We start from the raw sequence: 19,002 nt of genomic DNA on the forward strand, positions 1-19,002 counted from the left end.
TTGCCCTCGGTTGTCAAAGACAATAGAAATGTACACAAATATCACCAGCAAGATTTTCCTGAAAAATAACTGGCATTCACACAGTTAGATATTAAAGATGTATTCCACAGTTAGCTTACTTGATAAAGTTTCTTATGTTTTCACGGCAGAACAAATACTCAGGCAGACGTTTGACAATTACTCCTGCCTGATATGCATTCAACAACGGTTAAAACAATCTAAATTTGAAAGAATTCTGTCCATCTCCAGAATGAGTCTTGAACCTCTTCCAATACAAGGTAAGTGTGAAAACAGGTGAGATGGAATTCCAGGATGACTAACCCAGGTGTCGCTTCAGTGGTCAAATGAAGCAAACAGCCAAGGTCAAGGGGAATTAAATATGTTTCTATACTATTTTCAGTGAACTTTGCCCTCCGCTCCACCACCACCAGCCAAAGGGCTGGGATGAAGGAGTTCTAGTACAGATCATCACACACAGTAAGCAAGCAGACCAAACAAATATAAATGTCTTCTCTCCCTCATCCCACCACTGCTCGACCTCAGAAAGACGCTTTTAATTTGAAAAATGTTACATTACCATAGTTGAATATTTTGATCCACTCTCAAGAGCTTCACTGGTTTCATCTGGGCTCTTCCTTAGTGTTAAATCAGAAGGCAGGGTGCTGTCATTGTAAGATCTGACAAACTTGAAGTCACTGGTGCGTGAGCCCGTTGTCAGGTATGCATCATAGTTATAAGAACTGCGCAGAGTTCCAGCTCCATCCACCTCTGCATAGTTGGGAGGGAAATACGCGCTGGGAATGGCGACTGCTCCATCAAACAACATTCTAGGCTTTCTACTGCGGCAGAACCTCATGGCCAGAATGAGAATAATGAAGGTCAGGAAAAAGGTGGAGACAGAGACCAGTGCAATGATCAAATAGGAAGTTAGTTTGGAACGATCTTCATAAGTCATGTCTTTCAGTTCTGGAACTTCAGCCAAGTTATCTGATATGAGTAAATATACATCACAGGTTGTAGAGAGAGAGGGCTGTCCGTTATCTTTCACTGATATAACAAGGTTCTGCTTCATATTGTCAGATTCAGAAATGTCCCGCTGGGCCCTGATCTCTCCGCTGTGGAGACCAATAGTGAAAAGTCCCAGATCAGTCGATTTCAAGATCTGATATGACAGCCACGCATTTTGTCCAGAGTCAGCATCCACAGCTATCACCTTGGAAACCAGTGACCCCGCCAGAGCAGCTTTGGGGACCATCTCAGTCATCAAGGAGTTCCCTGCTGGAGCAGGGTATAATATCTGGGGAGAGTTATCATTCTCATCTGTTATGAAGACACTCACTGTCACGTTACTGCTGAGTGGAGGGGAACCATTGTCTCTGGCTACAACGTGGACTTTGAAGTTCCTGAACTGCTCATAATCAAATGCTCTCACTGCGTGGATCACCCCCGTGTCTCCGTTAATGGATAGAAATGAGGACACCGGAACACCATTCATCTCACTGGGCAATAGAGAATAGACCACTGTGCCGTTCTGTCTCCAGTCTGGGTCTCTGGCAGTAACAGAACACATAGAGGAGCCAGGCGTGTTATTTTCAGTCACATAGGTGCTATAGGATTGTTCTTCAAACGCAGGAGGATTGTCATTCACGTCTGACACAGATAAATTAATCGTTTTTGAGGAGGATAAAGGTGGAGACCCCTCGTCAGTGGCAGTGATAGTTATGTTATAATCTGATATTATCTCTCGGTCTAGTTCACTAGTTGTTACCAGAGAATAATAGTTTTTGATTGAGGGGTTTAGTTTGAAAGGAACATTTTGTTGAATGGAGACGTGGACCTGTTTATTTCCCTCCGAGTCTTTATCCTGTACATTGATGATGCCCACCTCTGTGCCAGTTAACACGTTCTCAGGGATGGGATTTTTTAAAGATTTTAGGAATATCACAGGTACATTGTCATTTACATCTGTGATTTCGACAATTACTTTTGTGTTGGAAACCAACCCTGATCCGTCTTGCGCCTGGATACGCATTTCATAATATGTTTCTGTTTCAAAATCTATTGGTCCAATGACTTTCATTTTTCCAGTCTTCTTTTCAACGGAAAATAGCCTCGCTGCTTTATCAGATATTCGACTGAAATCGTAGCTCACTTCCCCATTGTGTCCCTCGTCAGGATCCGTGGCACTAACTGTAGCTACTACGGTATCCAAAGGAGAATTTTCTGGTAGACTGACCTTATAGGCGTCCTGACTAAACACTGGAATATTGTCATTAGCATCCAACACAGTAACGTGTATAACTACAGTACCAGATCTCTGCGGAGTCCCACCATCAACCGCAGTAAGTAACAATGTCACCTCTTGCTGTTCTTCTCGATCTAATTCCTTCTCCAAAACTAACTCGCCATATTTCCCACCGTCTCTATTTGTATGAACAGCCAAAACAAAATGGTCATTCCTCTCCAGCGTATAGCTTTGAACTGCATTTAATCCAATGTCTGCGTCATGGGCTTCGTTTAAGGGAAAGCGTTGCCCTTTCACAGCCGACTCTACTATCTCTAATTGTATGCGTTCACTTGGAAATCGAGGTGAATTATCATTTAAATCCTGGATTTGAACAATAACACGGTGCAACTCTAAAGGATTTTCAAGCACCAGCTCGTATTTCAAAGCGCATGAACCCCTTGGGCCGCACAGCTCTTCTCTGTCTATTGTTTCAGCGACAATCAAATCCGCCGAGTTAGCGTTGATATCACAGTAGCGTCGACTGCTGCCGTCCAAGTCTAACCTAGCGTCACGAGCTGACATTCTCTTAGCATCCAGCCCCAGATCCTTGGCTATATTTCCGATCAATGATCCACGTTTCAGCTCTTCCGGTATAGAGTAGTTTATATCTCCATGGCTATGGTGCAGTTCGGACAGAGAAAGCAGTGTCACACAGAGTATTGAGAGCGAGAAACCATAGTGTCCCATCTTCGACATATGCCTGGAAGACAGAGATAATTCACAGAATAGGCCAGTTGTTCGTGATGGATAATTATTCAAACGGTTGGCTAAACGAAGAGAAAATAAGCATTGCATACATCCAGATTCTCCTACGATGTTATGTGACGCAGTTGGGTGTTTTCTTGCTTTTGAATATTACAGTTGTGGGAGGAGAGATACATATATTAGTTCAAGGTTGGTATATAGCGACACACTGAGTATTTCATTCAACACTGCATTTACTGACAACAACAACAACAAAAAACGGCCCAAAAAAGGTGTGGAGTTGGGGCGCAGGGAGCTTAGAAACCCATTTCTCAATGTTTGACAATTGAAGAAACAATCGATAGCCTACACTTCATAAGCTTTATATTATAGGGAACTATCAAAGTGAGATGTAGCCTCCTATCATTAGATCCGCTATAGGACTATAGAAGATTTCTAGAGAAGTTGGTAAATATCACGAAAAATAAAAAAAAACAGCAGCAGGGTGCTGAAGCAAACAAACGTGATACTAAATCAAATCTATATTCACTGTATGGTCTTAAGTGAATCCTTATTTTATAAACGTCTGTATGCTCTGGTTTAAAAACTGAATAAGATTCGTGTTTTTTTTAAAGAAAAACTACATTACACCTTGAATGATATGCAAAATAAATACACATCTAATGAAATAATGATTTCATTAGAAAAACACAAGACCAGAAAAAAAGTTTAACTACAGATAGCTTTAGTCATTCCATTGCAGAAGCCTGCAGAATGGTAGTCGCTATCCACAATAGTGGTGCTGAAACACCAAAGACCTCGAAAGGGCGAACGGCTACCATACGATCTCTTAAATGTTGTGTAGACACCACAGAAAAGAATGAAAGAAAGCCACTGTTGGCAAATATTTAGAGCCTTTGGCTACCCATTCAAGTTTCACTATGTTCAGAAATGATTTAGGAGTGCGACACTGATTGTCATGGACATAGTTCTTATTAGAGCGAGGAGCAAAACCAACGATGGCACAAAGTAAACAAACTAAAACAATTGACATGTATCGAATTAAATAGGCTACGCCGAGCACACCGAACTCACATTTAAATATGACAATTCGATAAATGATATCAGCACACTGTTATCTTACCTCATCACAATTTTCTGCATTGTTCAGAGTAATTATACTTTCGCCAAAAGGCTCAACTGGTTTCTTCAGTGTAACATCAGCAGGCAGTGTGCTGTCATTGTAAGATCTGACAAACTTGAAATCACTGGTGCGTGAGCCCGTTGTCAGGTATGCGTCATAATTGTAAGAACTGCGCAGAGTTCCAGCTGCATCCACCTCTGCATAGTTGGGAGGGAGATACGCGCTGGGAATGGCGACTGCTCCATCAAACAACATTCTGGGCTTTCTACTGCGGCAGAACCTCACGGCCAGGATGAGAATAATGAAAGTCAGGAAAAAGGTGGAAACAGAGACCAGACCAATGATCAAATAGGAAGTTAATTTGGAACTATCTTCGTAAGTCATGTCTTTCAGTTCTGGAACTTCGGCCAAGTTATCTGATATGAGTAAATACACATAACCGGTTGTAGAGAGAGAGGGCTGTCCGTTATCGTTCACTGATATAACAAGGTTCTGCTTCATTCTGTCAGATTCAGAAATGTCCCGATGTGCCCGGATCTCTCCACTGTGGAGACCAATAGTGAAAAGTCCCGGATCAGTCGATTTCACGATGTGATATGAAAGCCACGCGTTTTGTCCAGAGTCAGCATCCACAGCTATCACCTTGGAAACCAGGGACCCCGCCAGAGCAGCTTTGGGGACCATCTCAGTCATCAAGGAGTTCCCTGCTGGAGCAGGGTATAATATCTGGGGAGAGTTATCATTCTCATCTGTTATGAAGACACTCACAGTCACGTTACTGCTGAGTGGAGGAGAACCATTGTCTCTGGCTACAACATGGACCTTAAAGCTCCTAAACTGCTCATAATCAAATGCTCTCACTGCGTGCATCACTCCCGTGTCTCCGTTGATGGATAAAAATGAGGACACCGGAACACCATTCATCTCACTGGGCAATAGAGAATAGACCACTGTACCGTTCTGTCTCCAGTCTGGGTCTCTGGCAGTAACAGAACACATAGAGGAGCCCGGCTTGTTATTTTCAGTCATATAGGCGCTGTAGGATTGTTCTTCAAACGCAGGAGGATTGTCATTCACGTCTGACACAGATACATGAATCGTCGTTGAGGAGGATAAAGGTGGAGACCCCTCGTCAGTGGCGGTGATAGTTATGTTATAATCTGATATTATCTCACGGTCTAATTCACTAGTTGTTACCAAAGAATAGTAGTTTTTGATTGAGGGGTTTAGTTTGAAAGGAACATTTTGTTGAATGGAGCAGCGGACCTGTCTATTTCCCTCTGAATCTTTATCCTGTATATTAATAATCCCCACCTCTGTTCCAGGTAACACGTTCTCAGGGATGGGATTGCTAAGTGATTTGATCAATATTAATGGTGCATTGTCATTTATATCAGTTATATCTATGATTACTTTTGTGTTAGAAGCTAAACCTGACCCATCTTTGGCTTGGACGCGCATTTCATAATCTGTCCTCTCCTCAAAGTCCACAGGTCCAACGACTCTGATCACACCAGTCCCTTTGTCTATAGAAAAAATTGATGATGCTTTATCAGATATACTTCTGAAGTCATACGTCACTTCCCCATTTGCACCCTTATCTGCATCAATGGCGCTGACAGTTACCACTACAGAATGTAAAGGGGGATTTTCTGTCAGACTGACTCTATAAACGTCCTGGCTAAATACTGGGATATTATCGTTAGCATCCAACACAGTGACGTGTATAACTACACTACCAGATCTCTGCGGAGTCCCACCATCAACAGCAGTAAGTAACAACGTCACCTCCTCTTGCTTTTCTCGATCCAGCTCTTTTTCTAACACTAACTCACTGTATTTCCCACCATCTCTATTTGTATGAACGGCCAAAACAAAATGTTCATTCCTCTCGAGTATATAGCTTTGCACTGCGTTTAATCCTATGTCTGCATCATGCGCTTCGTCTAAGGGAAAACGTCGACCTTTATCAGCCGATTCTGTAATTTCTAGATTCATGCGCTCATTAGGAAATCTAGGAGAGTTGTCGTTTACGTCTTGAATTTGCACAGTGATACGATGAAGCTCGAGAGGGTTTTCAACCACAAGTTCATATTTTAGTGCACACGTAAGTTTCGAACCACACAGCTCCTCTCTATCTATTCTATCCGTCACAATAAGGTTGCCCGCAGCGAGGTCAATGTCACAATATCGTTTACTGTTATCATCCATATCCAACCGAGCTTTGCGATTAAATAATCTCTTCGCATCCAGTCCGATATCCTTGGCTATATTCCCAATGATAAATCCACGCTTAGCTTCCTCGTGTGAAGAATAGCTCATGTCTCCATGCGTGGTGTGAGGGAGAACAAGAAAGAAAACCGAGCAGAGTTTGACGGCAGAGAGCAAAAATATTTTGACCACCATCATCAACGTTGGAACGTTTGATACTCCTATCCTTAAGATGGTGATTTACCAAATTCGTTATGCCACAAAATATGTATCCAAAGTTACAATCTAAATTCTGTCCAAGCAACGATATATGTTGATACCAGTCAATGCGACGTTTTTCCCCACTGCAGAAACAAGTCTCCTCCCTGTATATGGTAATCTGCTGGGTGGGGACACAATCATGCATTCTGCCAGAGAAGGTGAACAGCGACACATTGAGTATTTTCATAAAAATTGCAATAACACTACAAAGTTACTGAATATACGGTACATTGAGCAAGATTCATTCAATATCTTATCGTAAAATGTGCTATAGTTAAATATTGCCATACCTGCATGCCAACAGTGCAGTTTATAGACAGAACAAGTCACCAGTGTTGAATCAGTCGATTTATTTTTTCCCCGTTGTCTTATTGAACCCCCAGACAATATCTATCTATAATTCAGAAGCAACTGAGGAAAACAAATGAAAATGTCACGGTAGTTTAGGATGTAAGAATAGGTTATATTATTTAGGCCTATATTTTAAAACTTCTCAAATCACATTATTGAAAAACAGTTATTTATTATCAAGGCTTTGGTCATTTATATATTTTTTTAATCACCCACAACAATGAACATCCTGGAGACTCCATTGCCAGATTCTCAATGTCTGGTCGCTGTCCAGTGCTGAAACAGGGCCGCCGCAATAGCCCATTTACTTTATCTCTGATACCAAACGTTAGTGGGAGAATAAAATGTGCTGCTGCAAATTGCTATCCAACAAACGGCGAATCTGTTTTCTTATGGCAGCAGCCTTAGACCAAGCCCGTCTTTTTACAGAGACAGAACACTTCAAATGGGAATTGAGTAAAATATATCACTAGCCACTTTAAACACTGCTACCTAATATAATGTTTACATACCCTACATTATTCATCTCATATGTATACGTATATACTGTATTCTATATCATCTACTGCATCTTTATGTAATACATGTATCACTAGCCACTTTAACTATGCCACTTTGTTTGCATACTCATCTCATATGTATATACTGTACTCGATACCATCTACTGTATCTTGCCTATGCCGCTCTGTACCATCACTCATTCATATATCTTTATGTACATATTCTTTATCCCCTTACACTTGTGTGTATAAGACAGTAGTTTTGGAATTGTTAGTTAGATTACTTGTTGGTTATTACTGCATTGTCGGAACTAGAAGCACAAGCATTTCGCTACACTCGCATTAACATCTGCTAACCATGTGTATGTGACAAATAAAATTTGATTTGATTTGATTTCAAAGAGTTAAAAGGTAAACCTGTGTCCTGCGTTTAAAATGACAAACGAAGCACTTCAAAGTTGTAATTGTAAGCATGTGTCCTGCATTACAACGTAATCAAAGAAGTCCGCAGGTATGGCACCCTGCCCGGGAATCAGATACTTGAGTAAAATTGTTTGAAATTGATTAAACCCTGGACAAAATCCGTATGTTTTGGAAAGCACATTATAACAGTGGAAACTCCTAAATTCAGTCAATTTAAAAACGTTGCCGTGTCTGATGAGCCAGCACAGCGACCAAATTGAAATATCTGACAAACTTGTGGTCACGATCATTCCCATATTATTACTTACCCTATTGCTCTTTTGCACCCCAGTATCTCTACTTGCACATCATCATCTGCACATCTATCACTCCAGTGTTAATGCTAAATTGTAATTATTTCGCCTCCATGGCCTATTTATTGCCATACCTCACTACTCTTCTACATTTGCACACACTGTACATTGATTTGTCTATTGTGTTGTTGACTACGTTTACTTCATGTGTAACTCTGTGTTGTTGTTTTTGTCGCACTACTTTGCTTTATTTTGGCCAGGTCCCAGTTGTAAATGAGAACTTGTTCTCAACTGGCCTGCCTGGTTAAATAAAGGTGAAATATATATATTTTAAATATATATATATATATAGTTGTTTCATAAAATAAATGGTCAATCAATACCCAAATAAGGTTTATAATCTCACCTCAGTATTCCCCACGTTGTTTAGATTGACTATACTTTCTCCCAAACACTCGATTTGACTCCTCTTAAGTGTAACATCAGCAGGCAGGGTGCTGTCATTGTAAGATCTCACAAACTTGAAGTCACTGGTGCGTGAGCCCGTTGTCAGGTATGCATCATAATTGTAAGAACTGCGCAGAGTTCCAGCTCCATCCACCTCTGCATAGTTGGGAGGGAAATACGCGCTGGGAATGGCGACTGCTCCATCAAACAACATTCTAGGCTTTCTACTGCGGCAGAACTTCACGGCCAGGATGAGAATAATGAAAGTCAGGAAAAAGGTGGAGACAGAGACCAGACCAATGATCAAATAGGAAGTTAGTTTGGAACTATCTTCATAAGTCATGTCTTTCAGTTCTGGAACTTCAGCCAAGTTATCTGATATGAGTAAATATACATCACAGGTTGTAGAGAGAGAGGGCTGCCCGTTATCTTTCACTGATATAACAAGGTTCTGCTTCATACTGTCAGATTCAGAAATGTCCCGCTGTGCCTTGATCTCTCCACTGTGGAGAGCAATAGTGAAAAGTCCCGGATCAGTCGATTTCACGATGTGATATGAAAGCCACGCGTTTTGTCCAGAGTCAGCATCCACAGCTATCACCTTGGAAACCAGTGACCCCGCCAGAGCAGCTTTGGGGACCATCTCAGTCATCAAGGAGTTCCCTGCTGGAGCAGGGTATAATATCTGGGGAGAGTTATCATTCTCATCTGTTATGAAGACACTCACTGTCACGTTACTGCTGAGTGGAGGAGAACCATTGTCTCTGGCTACAACGTGGACCTTGAAGCTCCTAAACTGTTCATAATCAAATGTTCTCACAGTATGGATCACCCCCGTGTCTCCGTTAATGGATAGAAATGAGGACACCGGAACACCGTTCACATCACTAGGCAATAGAGAATAGACCACTGTACCGTTCTGTCTCCAGTCTGGGTCTCTGGCAGTAACAGAACACATAGAGGAGCCAGGCTTGTTATTTTCAGTCACATAGGAACTGTAGGATTGTTCTTCAAACGCAGGAGGATTGTCATTCACGTCTGACACAGATACATGAATCGTCGTTGAGGAGGATAAAGGTGGAGACCCCTCGTCAGTGGCAGTGATAGTTATGTTATAATCTGATATTTTCTCTCGGTCTAATTCACTTGTTGTTACCAAAGAATAATAGTTTTTGATTGAGGGGTTTAGTTTGAAAGGAACATTTTGTTGAATGGAGCAGCGGACCTGTCTATTTCCCTCTGAATCTTTATCCTGTACATTGATGATGCCCACCTCTGTTCCAGGTAACACGTTCTCGGGGATGAGATTGCTCAGTGATTTAATGAATATCGCTGGTGCATTATCATTTATATCGGTTATATCTATGATTACTTTTGTGTTAGAAGCTAAACCTGACCCATCTTTGGCTTGGACGCGCATTTCATAATCTGTCCTCTCCTCAAAGTCCACAGGTCCGACGACTCTGATTACACCAGTCCCTTTGTCTATAGAAAACACCGTCGATGCTTTTTCAGATATACTACTGAAGTCATACGTCACTTCCCCATTTGCACCCTTATCTGCGTCGGTGGCGCTGACAGTTACCACTACATAATCTACAGGGGAATTTTCTGTCAGACTGACTCTATAAACGTCCTGGCTAAATACTGGGATATTATCGTTAGCATCCAACACAGTGACGTGTATAACTACACTACCAGATCTCTGCGGAGTCCCACCATCAACAGCAGTAAGTAACAACGTCACCTCCTCTTGCTTTTCTCGATCCAGCTCTTTTTCTAACACTAACTCACTGTATTTCCCACCATCTCTATTTGTATGAACGGCCAAAACAAAATGTTCATTCCTGTCGAGCGTATAGCTTTGCATGGTGTTTAATCCTATGTCCGAATCATGAGCTTCGTCTAAGGGAAAACGCTCCCCTTTGTCAGCCGATTCCCTTATTTCTAGATTCATGCGTTCATTGGGGAAACGAGGTGAATTGTCATTTACGTCTTGAATTTGCACAGTAATACGATGCAGCTCCAGAGGGTTTTCAAGCACAAGCTCATATTTTAGTGCACACGTAAGCTTCGAACCACACAGCTCCTCTCTATCTATTCTTTCAGTCACAATAAGGTTGCCAGCCGCGAGGTTGATGTCACAATAACGTCGACTGATGCCATCCATATCCAACCGAGCTTTGCGATCAGAGAATCTCTTCGCATCCAGCCCGAGATCTTTGGCTATATTTCCAATGACAAATCCACGCTTCGCTTCCTCGGGAGCAGAGTAGCCCATGTCTCCATACGTGTTACGAGGGAGAACAAGAAAGAAAACCGAGGAGAAAACGAGGGCAGAGACCGATAATCTTGTATCCATCATCATCAACGTGGGAGCGGTCCTTTCCTTAAGATGTTGATTTACAGAATTCGTTATTCCATTAAAACAAATGTCGTCCAAGTTCCAATATTCTCTCCAAGCAAGGATATGTTGAAACTAGTCAATGCTTTGTTTTTTCCCCACTGCCGAAACAAGTCTCCTCCCTGTATATGTTAATCTACTGGGTGGGGACACAAGTGTGCATTCACCCAGAGAAGGTGAACAGCGACACATTGAGTATTTTCACAAAAATTGCAGTAACACTACAAAGTTACTGAATATACAGTGAACAAGATATTTCCAATATCTTACTGTAAAAATATGCTACTTAAATGTTGCCAAACTGGCCATGCCTACAAGTCAGCCAGAAAAAAAATCACCAGTTTTCCATCAGTCAACACCATTTTGGTTTGAGCCTTAACTCTCCATGGTTGGCGCAAAAGATACGCGCGCTATAAGCGTCGGTAATGTCTCAGAACTGAACAGCGACCATACTTTAAGGATTTGGCAATAGAGTATCCGAAATGAGGGTAACCTTTTCTGTCATTGAATAATATGCAATGTATATATTATATTAGTGTATTAATTCGGTTGTTTTGGGTGCATTTTAAAATATAAATGACCAAAGGCTTGATAATTGACAACTGCTTTTCGTTAATGCGATTTTAGAAATGTTAAAATATAGGCCTAACTAACATAGCCTATCATGTTATCCTAAACAACATTGACATTTCATTTCATTTTCCTCACTTGCTTCTGAATGATAGAATGTGCCTAAGTGGTTAATAATTTAGTGCTGCAAATTGCTATCCAATAAACGTCAGAAATATGTTCACGTAATATAGCAGCAGGCTATTTGACCTAGCATAGGCCTATATAATTACAGCACTTCAAATAGTTGACACAGTAGCCTATTCTGCGTTTAAAATAAATAAAAAACGGAGCACTTCAATCTTGTAAACGTGTATCCTGCGTTAGAAAGACAGCAAATATGTCTGTGGATATGACACCATGCTCTGGCATAAGACACTTGAGTAAAATGATCGTTTAATCCCTCGCAAAAAAACCTAGAAGGGATGTAGCCTGTTGATTCTCACACATTACCAGTGGCGCCTCCTGAATTCAGTGAATTTAAAAACGTCGCAATGTCTGATAAGCCAACAACACAGTGATCACATTCAAACATTTGACAGACTTCTGGTCATCTCAATACATGTGTTAACATAAAAGTTCAATCAATACTAAAAATAGGATTCTAATCTCACCTCAGTATTCCCCACGACGTCAGGAGTGAATACACTTTCTCCCAAAACCTCAATTTGACTCTTCCTCAGTGTCTGGTCAGCAGGCAGGGTGCTGTCATTGTAAGATCTGACAAAGTTGAAGTCACTGGTGCGTGAGCCCGTTGTCAGGTATGCGTCATAATTGTAAGAACTGCGCAGAGTTCCAGCCCCATCCACCTCTGCATAGTTGGGAGGGAAATACGCGCTGGGAATGGCGACTGCTCCATCAAACAACATTCTCGGCTTTCTACTGCGGCAGAACCTCACAGCCAGGATGAGAATAATGAAAGTCAGAAAAAAGGTGGAGACAGAGACCAGACCAATGATCAAATAGGAAGTTAGTTTCGAACTATCCTCATAAGTCATGTCTTTCAGTTCTGGAACTTCAGCCAAGTTATCTGATATGAGTAAATAAACATCACAGGTTGTAGAGAGAGAGGGCTGTCCGTTATCTTTCACTGATATAACAAGGTTCTGCTTCATACTGTCAGATTCAGCAATGTCCCGCTGTGCCCTGATCTCTCCGCTGTGGAGACCAATTGTGAAAAGTCCAGGATCAGTTGATTTGATCATCTGATATGAAAGCCATGCGTTCTGTCCAGAGTCAGCATCCACAGCTATCACCTTGGAAACCAGGGACCCCGCCAGAGCAGCTTTGGGGACCATCTCAGTCATCAAGGAGTTCCCTGCTGGAGCAGGGTATAATATCTGGGGAGAGTTATCATTCTCATCTGTTATGAAGATACTCACTGTCACGTTACTGCTGAGGGGAGGAGAACCATTGTCTCTGGCTACAACGTGGACTTTGAAGTTCCTGAACTGCTCATAATCAAATGCTCTCACAGCATGGATCACCCCCGTGTCTCCGTTAATGGATACAAATGAGGACACCGGAACACCATTGACACTACTAGGCAATAGAGAATAGACCACAGTGCCGTTCTGTCTCCAGTCTGGGTCTCTGGCAGTAACAGAACACATAGAGGAGCCAGGCTTGTTATTTTCAGTCACATAGGCGTTGTAGGATTGTTCTTCAAACACAGGTGGATTGTCATTCACGTCGGACACAGACACATTAATAGTCTTTGAAGAGGATAAAGGTGGAGACCCCTCGTCAGTGGCGGTGATAGTTATGTTATAATCTGATATTATCTCACGGTCTAGTTCTGCTGTTGTGACCAGAGAATAATAGTTTTTAATAGAAGGGTTTAGTTTGAAAGGAACATTTTGTTGAATGGAGCAGCGGACTTGTTTATTTCCCTCCCAGTCTTTATCCTGTACATTAATGATGCCCACCTCTGTACCAGGTAACACGTCCTCTGGGATGGGATTGCTTAGAGATTTGATCAATATTATTGGTGCATTATCATTCACATCTGTGATTTCTATAATAACCTTACAATTTGAGGCTGACCCTAAACCATCTTTTGCCTGCACGCTCATTTCATAATATGTTTCCTCTTCGAAATCAATAGGGCCGATCACTTTTATTTCTCCGGTTGTCTTGTTAATCAAAAACAGCTTCCCTGCTTTGTTACTTATACGACCGAGTTCATAGGTCACATCGCCATTAGGTCCCTCGTCTGCATCAATAGCAGTCACTGTACTTACTACGGTACCTAATGGAGAATTCTCAGGTAGGCTGACCTTATAGACGTTCTGAGTAAACACTGGAATATTGTCGTTAGCATCCAACACAGTGACGTGTATAACTACAGTACCAGATCTCTGTGGAGTCCCACCATCAACCGCAGTAAGTAACAATGTCACCTCCTGCTGTTGTTCTCGATCTAATTCCTTCTCTACAACTAACTCACCGTATTTCCCACCATCTGGGTTTGTATGAACACCTAAAACAAAATAGTCGTTTTTTTCGAGTGAATATTTTTGAACTGCATTATGTCCTATATCCGCATCATGAGCTTCGCTAAGAAGGAAACGTGTTCCTCTCATCGCAGACTCACTGATTTCTAAATTAATTTGTGTGTTAGAAAATGTTGGGGAGTTATCATTTATATCTTGCACTTGCACATTAATACGATGTAATTCCAGAGGTTTTTCCAGCACAAGCTCGTATTTTAAAGAACAAGTAACCTTCGGTCCACACAGCTCCTCCCTGTCTATTGTTTCAGCGACAATTAAATCTCCGGTATTCACATTAATGTCACAGTAACCTTGACGACTACCATCCATATCCAAACGAGCCTTGCGAGATGAAAATCTTCTCGCATCCAGACCGAGGTCCTTGGCTATATTCCCGATCACAGATCCGCGTTTCATTTCCTCTGGAATAGAATAGCTCATATCTCCATGGCTCTGTCGCACCATGAAGACGAGGAAAACCAGACGGAACGTCGAAACAGACAATGATAATCCGATGTACTCCATCTTCTCAAATGACACAAGTAGTCCAACTAAAAATCGTGGTAAAGATATTTTTCAGCCCTCAAAATGAAACATTTGCTCCGTTAATGTGTGGAATAGCCGACGATACACACTAAGCCTCTGTCTAATCGAGACGATGGTTTGTCACACTGACCAAAGTAGGCCTCTTTCCCCTCCTTTTCTATGCGTGGACTGGGGGAGAGATGTGCCTATCGACCAATATATAGTGAACAGCGACACTTAGAGTATGTCAATGAAAACTACAATCAATTGCATTCAAATTAACCTCTTAAATCCATAAGCCACCGCGACATTCAGGGTAGCCTTTTGCCATATAAAGTGTGAATGTGAATGCGCAGAAGTAGCATGCAATCCGGTAAATGTTATTTTTCAGTTTCAAACATAGCATCCAAAATACATCTAGGTTAATTTAAGTATTGGCGGAAACCTGTTTCAAAGTCTTATAGGTGGAGAAGAGCTCTTGCAGCGTTGCCTGTTTCACTGAGAAACAGGCATCTTAGTTGCGCTGTCTATCGATGTGGTGCTGAAACAGTGCTAGCGTAGCTTCATCAGAATTGGAAGGCGATGTGATTTGTATTTTCAGCGTGTGAGTATATTCATTTAAGTCCTGCAGGCTACAGTAGAATGAACAGTGAAATGGAATATATTAAAATAATTGACCAACTTAAATTTAGCAGAAGCAGAAAAACTCGGGTACAGCTATAGAGATGTAGGATCTTAATTTGATCACCAATGCAGGGATGTAAAACGTGTAGTGTATTTGAGGCTTAAAAGGGCGTTTGAAAATGTCCATTAGTTATAACCCACATAATAATTCATATTTCCCATTGCTGCATCAAACATATTAAGATCCTATATCTGTAGGATAATATGCCACTTTCATAATATTCAGTATTATAAATTGATAATATTTCAGTGGAAGTGGTATCAAAATGCGTGAGAAAATTATAACTACATTAAAAACAATACAAGAACTGTAGCTGTATACCCTTCAGATGACTTCATGTTGCGCCTTACTCTCTCACACTAGAAGAGCATACTAATGCTGTTTAGCTCACTTTAATATACAACCTGCAATTAAAACATAGCGTTGGGCCTTTCACGTTAGGAAGTTTGCTATTGCCAAGAAACAAATAAGTATTATTTCGTTTCAAAGCCACGTAGGACAAACCATCCTCATAAAATGCAAAATAAAGGCATGGGTTACCTCAGAGTCTCCTGCAGGGTTGAGCGTGATGATACTCCCTTCTAATACATTATCTGGGCTCCTCTTCAGTGTAACATCAGCAGGCAGGGTGCTGTCATTGTAAGATCTGACAAACTTGAAGTCACTGGTGCGTGAGCCCGTTGTCAGGTATGCGTCATAATTGTAAGAACTGCGCAGAGTTCCAGCTGCATCCACCTCTGCATAGTTTGGAGGGAAATACGCGCTGGGAATGGCGACTGCTCCATCAAACAACATTCTAGGCTTTCTACTGCGGCAGAACCTCACGGCCAGGATGAGAATAATGAATGTCAGGAAAAAGGTGGAGACAGAGACTAGACAAATGATCAAATAGGAAGTTAGTTTGGAACTATCCTCATAAGCCATGTCTTTCAGTTCTGGAACTTCAGCCAAGTTATCTGATATGAGTAAATATACATCACAGGTTGTAGAGAGAGAGGGCTGTCCGTTATCTTTCACTGATATAACAAGGTTCTGCTTCATATTGTCAGATTCAGAAATGTCCCGATGTGCCCGGATCTCTCCACCGTGGAGACCAATAGTGAAAAGTCCAGGATCAGTCGATTTCACGATGTGATATGAAAGCCACGCGTTTTGTCCAGAGTCAGCATCCACAGCTATCACCTTGGAAACCAGGGACCCCGCCAGAGCAGCTTTGGGGACCATCTCAGTCATCAAGGAGTTCCCTGCTGGAGCAGGATATAATATCTGGGGAGAGTTATCATTCTCATCTGTTATGAAGACACTCACAGTCACGTTACTGCTGAGTGGAGGGGAACCATTGTCTCTGGCTACAACGTGGACTTTGAAGTTCCTGAACTGCTCATAATCAAATGCTCTCACAGCATGGATCACCCCCGTGTCTCCATTAATGGATACAAATGAGGACACCGGAACACCATTGACACCACTAGGCAATAGAGAATAGACCACAGTGCCGTTCTGTCTCCAGTCTGGGTCTCTGGCAGTAACAGAACACATAGAGGAGCCAGGCTTGTTATTTTCAGTCACATAGGCGTTGTAGGATTGTTCTTCAAACACAGGTGGGTTGTCATTCACGTCTGATACAGACACATTAATAGTCTTTGAAGAGGATAAAGGTGGAGACCCCTCGTCAGTGGCAGTGATAGTTATGTTATATTCTGATATTATCTCACGATCTAGTTCTGCTGTTGTGACCAGAGAATAATAGTTTTTAATAGAAGGGTTTAGTTTGAAAGGAACATTTTGTTGAATGGAGCAGCGGACTTGTTTATTTCCCTCCCAGTCTTTATCCTGTACATTAATGATGCCCACCTCTGTACCAGGTAACACGTCCTCTGGGATGGGATTGCTTAGAGATTTGATCAATATTATTGGTGCATTATCATTCACATCTGTGATTTCTATAATAACCTTACAATTTGAGGCTGACCCTAAACCATCTTTTGCCTGCACGCTCATTTCATAATATGTTTCCTCTTCGAAATCAATAGGGCCGATCACTTTTATTTCTCCGGTTGTCTTGTTAATCAAAAACAGCTTCCCTGCTTTGTTACTTATACGACCGAGTTCATAGGTCACATCGCCATTAGGTCCCTCGTCTGCATCAATAGCAGTCACTGTACTTACTACGGTACCTAATGGAGAATTCTCAGGTAGGCTGACCTTATAGACGTTCTGAGTAAACACTGGAATATTGTCGTTAGCATCCAACACAGTGACGTGTATAACTACAGTACCAGATCTCTGTGGAGTCCCACCATCAACCGCAGTAAGTAACAATGTCACCTCCTGCTGTTGTTCTCGATCTAATTCCTTCTCCACAACTAACTCACCGTATTTCCCACCATCTGGGTTTGTATGAACACCTAAAACAAAATAGTCGTTTTTTTCGAGTGAATATTTTTGAACTGCATTATGTCCTATATCCGCATCATGAGCTTCGCTAAGAAGGAAACGTGTTCCTCTCACCGCAGACTCGCGGATTTCTAAATTAACTTGTGTGTTAGAAAACGTTGGGGAGTTATCATTTATATCTTGGACGTGCACATTAATACGATGTAATTCCAGAGGTTTTTCCAGCACAAGCTCGTATTTTAAAGAACAAGAAACCTTCGGTCCACACAGCTCCTCCCTGTCTATTGTTTCAGCCACAATTAAATCTCCGGTATTCACATTAATGTCACAGTAACCTTGACGACTACCATCCATATCCAATCGAGCCTTGCGAGATGAAAATCTTCTCGCATCCAGACCGAGGTCCTTGGCTATATTCCCGATCACAGATCCGCGTTTCATCTCCTCTGGAATAGAATAGCTCATATCTCCATTGCTCTGTCGCACCATGAAGACGAGGAAAACCAGACGGAACGTCGAAACAGACAATGATAATCCGATGTACTCCATCTTCTCAAATGACACAAGTAGTCCAACTAAAAATCGTGGTAAAGATATTGTTCAGCCCTCAAAATGAAACATTTGCTCCTTTAAGGTGTGAAATAGCCGACGATACACACTAAGCCTCTGTCTAATCGAGACGATGGTTTGTCACACTGACCAAAGTAGGCCTCTATCTCCTCCTTTTCTATGCGTGGACTGGGGGAGAGATGTGCCTATCGGCCAATATATAGTGAACAGCGACACTTAGAGTATGTCAATGAAAACTACAATCAATTGCATTCAAATTAACCTCTTAAATCCATAAGCCACCACGACATTCAGGGTAGCCTTTTGCCATATAAAGTGTGAATGTGAATGCGCAGAAGTAGCATGCAATCCGGTAAATGTTATTTTTCAGTTTCAAACATAGCATCCAAAATAAATCTAGGTTAATTGAAGTATTGGCGGAAACCTGTTTCAAAGTCGAATAGGTGGAGAAGAGCTCTTGCAGCGTTGCCTGTTTCACTGAGAAACAGGCATCTTAGTTGCGCTGTCTATCGATGTGGTGCTGAAACAGTGCTAGCGTAGCTTCATCAGAATTGGAAGGCGATGTGATTTGTATTTTCAGCGTGTGAGTATATTCATTTAAGTCCTGCAGGCTACAGTAGAATGAACAGTGAAATGGAATATATTAAAATAATTGACCAACTTAAATTTAGCAGAAGCAGAAAAACTCGGGTACAGCTATAGAGATGTAGGATCTT

At 41.6% G+C, this 19,002-nt stretch overlaps 1 protein-coding gene across 30 annotated transcripts in view; it reads right to left on the minus strand.

Moving 5' to 3' along the window:
• LOC109873156 (protocadherin gamma-C5) overlaps positions 1 to 19,002 on the minus strand; it is a 125,626-nt gene that overhangs the window by 66,519 nt on the left and 40,105 nt on the right. For 2 of the 30 annotated variants that reach the window (XM_031808035.1, XM_031808021.1), the window contains exon 1: positions 8,561 to 11,108. The exons of 15 other annotated variants lie outside the window; for them this stretch is intronic. In XM_031808035.1, the coding sequence (XP_031663895.1) occupies positions 8,561 to 10,969 (2,409 nt within the window). In that variant the 5' untranslated portion in view covers positions 10,970 to 11,108. Of the gene's footprint in view, positions 1 to 577; positions 3,123 to 4,115; positions 6,715 to 8,560; positions 11,144 to 12,228; positions 14,826 to 15,859; positions 18,441 to 19,002 lie in introns of those variants that run through there. 13 more of the 30 variants (XM_020464729.2, XM_020464726.2, XM_031808055.1 and 10 more) reach the window with 12 other exon arrangements.

This window comes from Oncorhynchus kisutch, linkage group LG28 (genome assembly GCF_002021735.2).
Source record: "Oncorhynchus kisutch isolate 150728-3 linkage group LG28, Okis_V2, whole genome shotgun sequence".
Taxonomy (NCBI): Eukaryota; Metazoa; Chordata; class Actinopteri; order Salmoniformes; family Salmonidae; genus Oncorhynchus; species Oncorhynchus kisutch.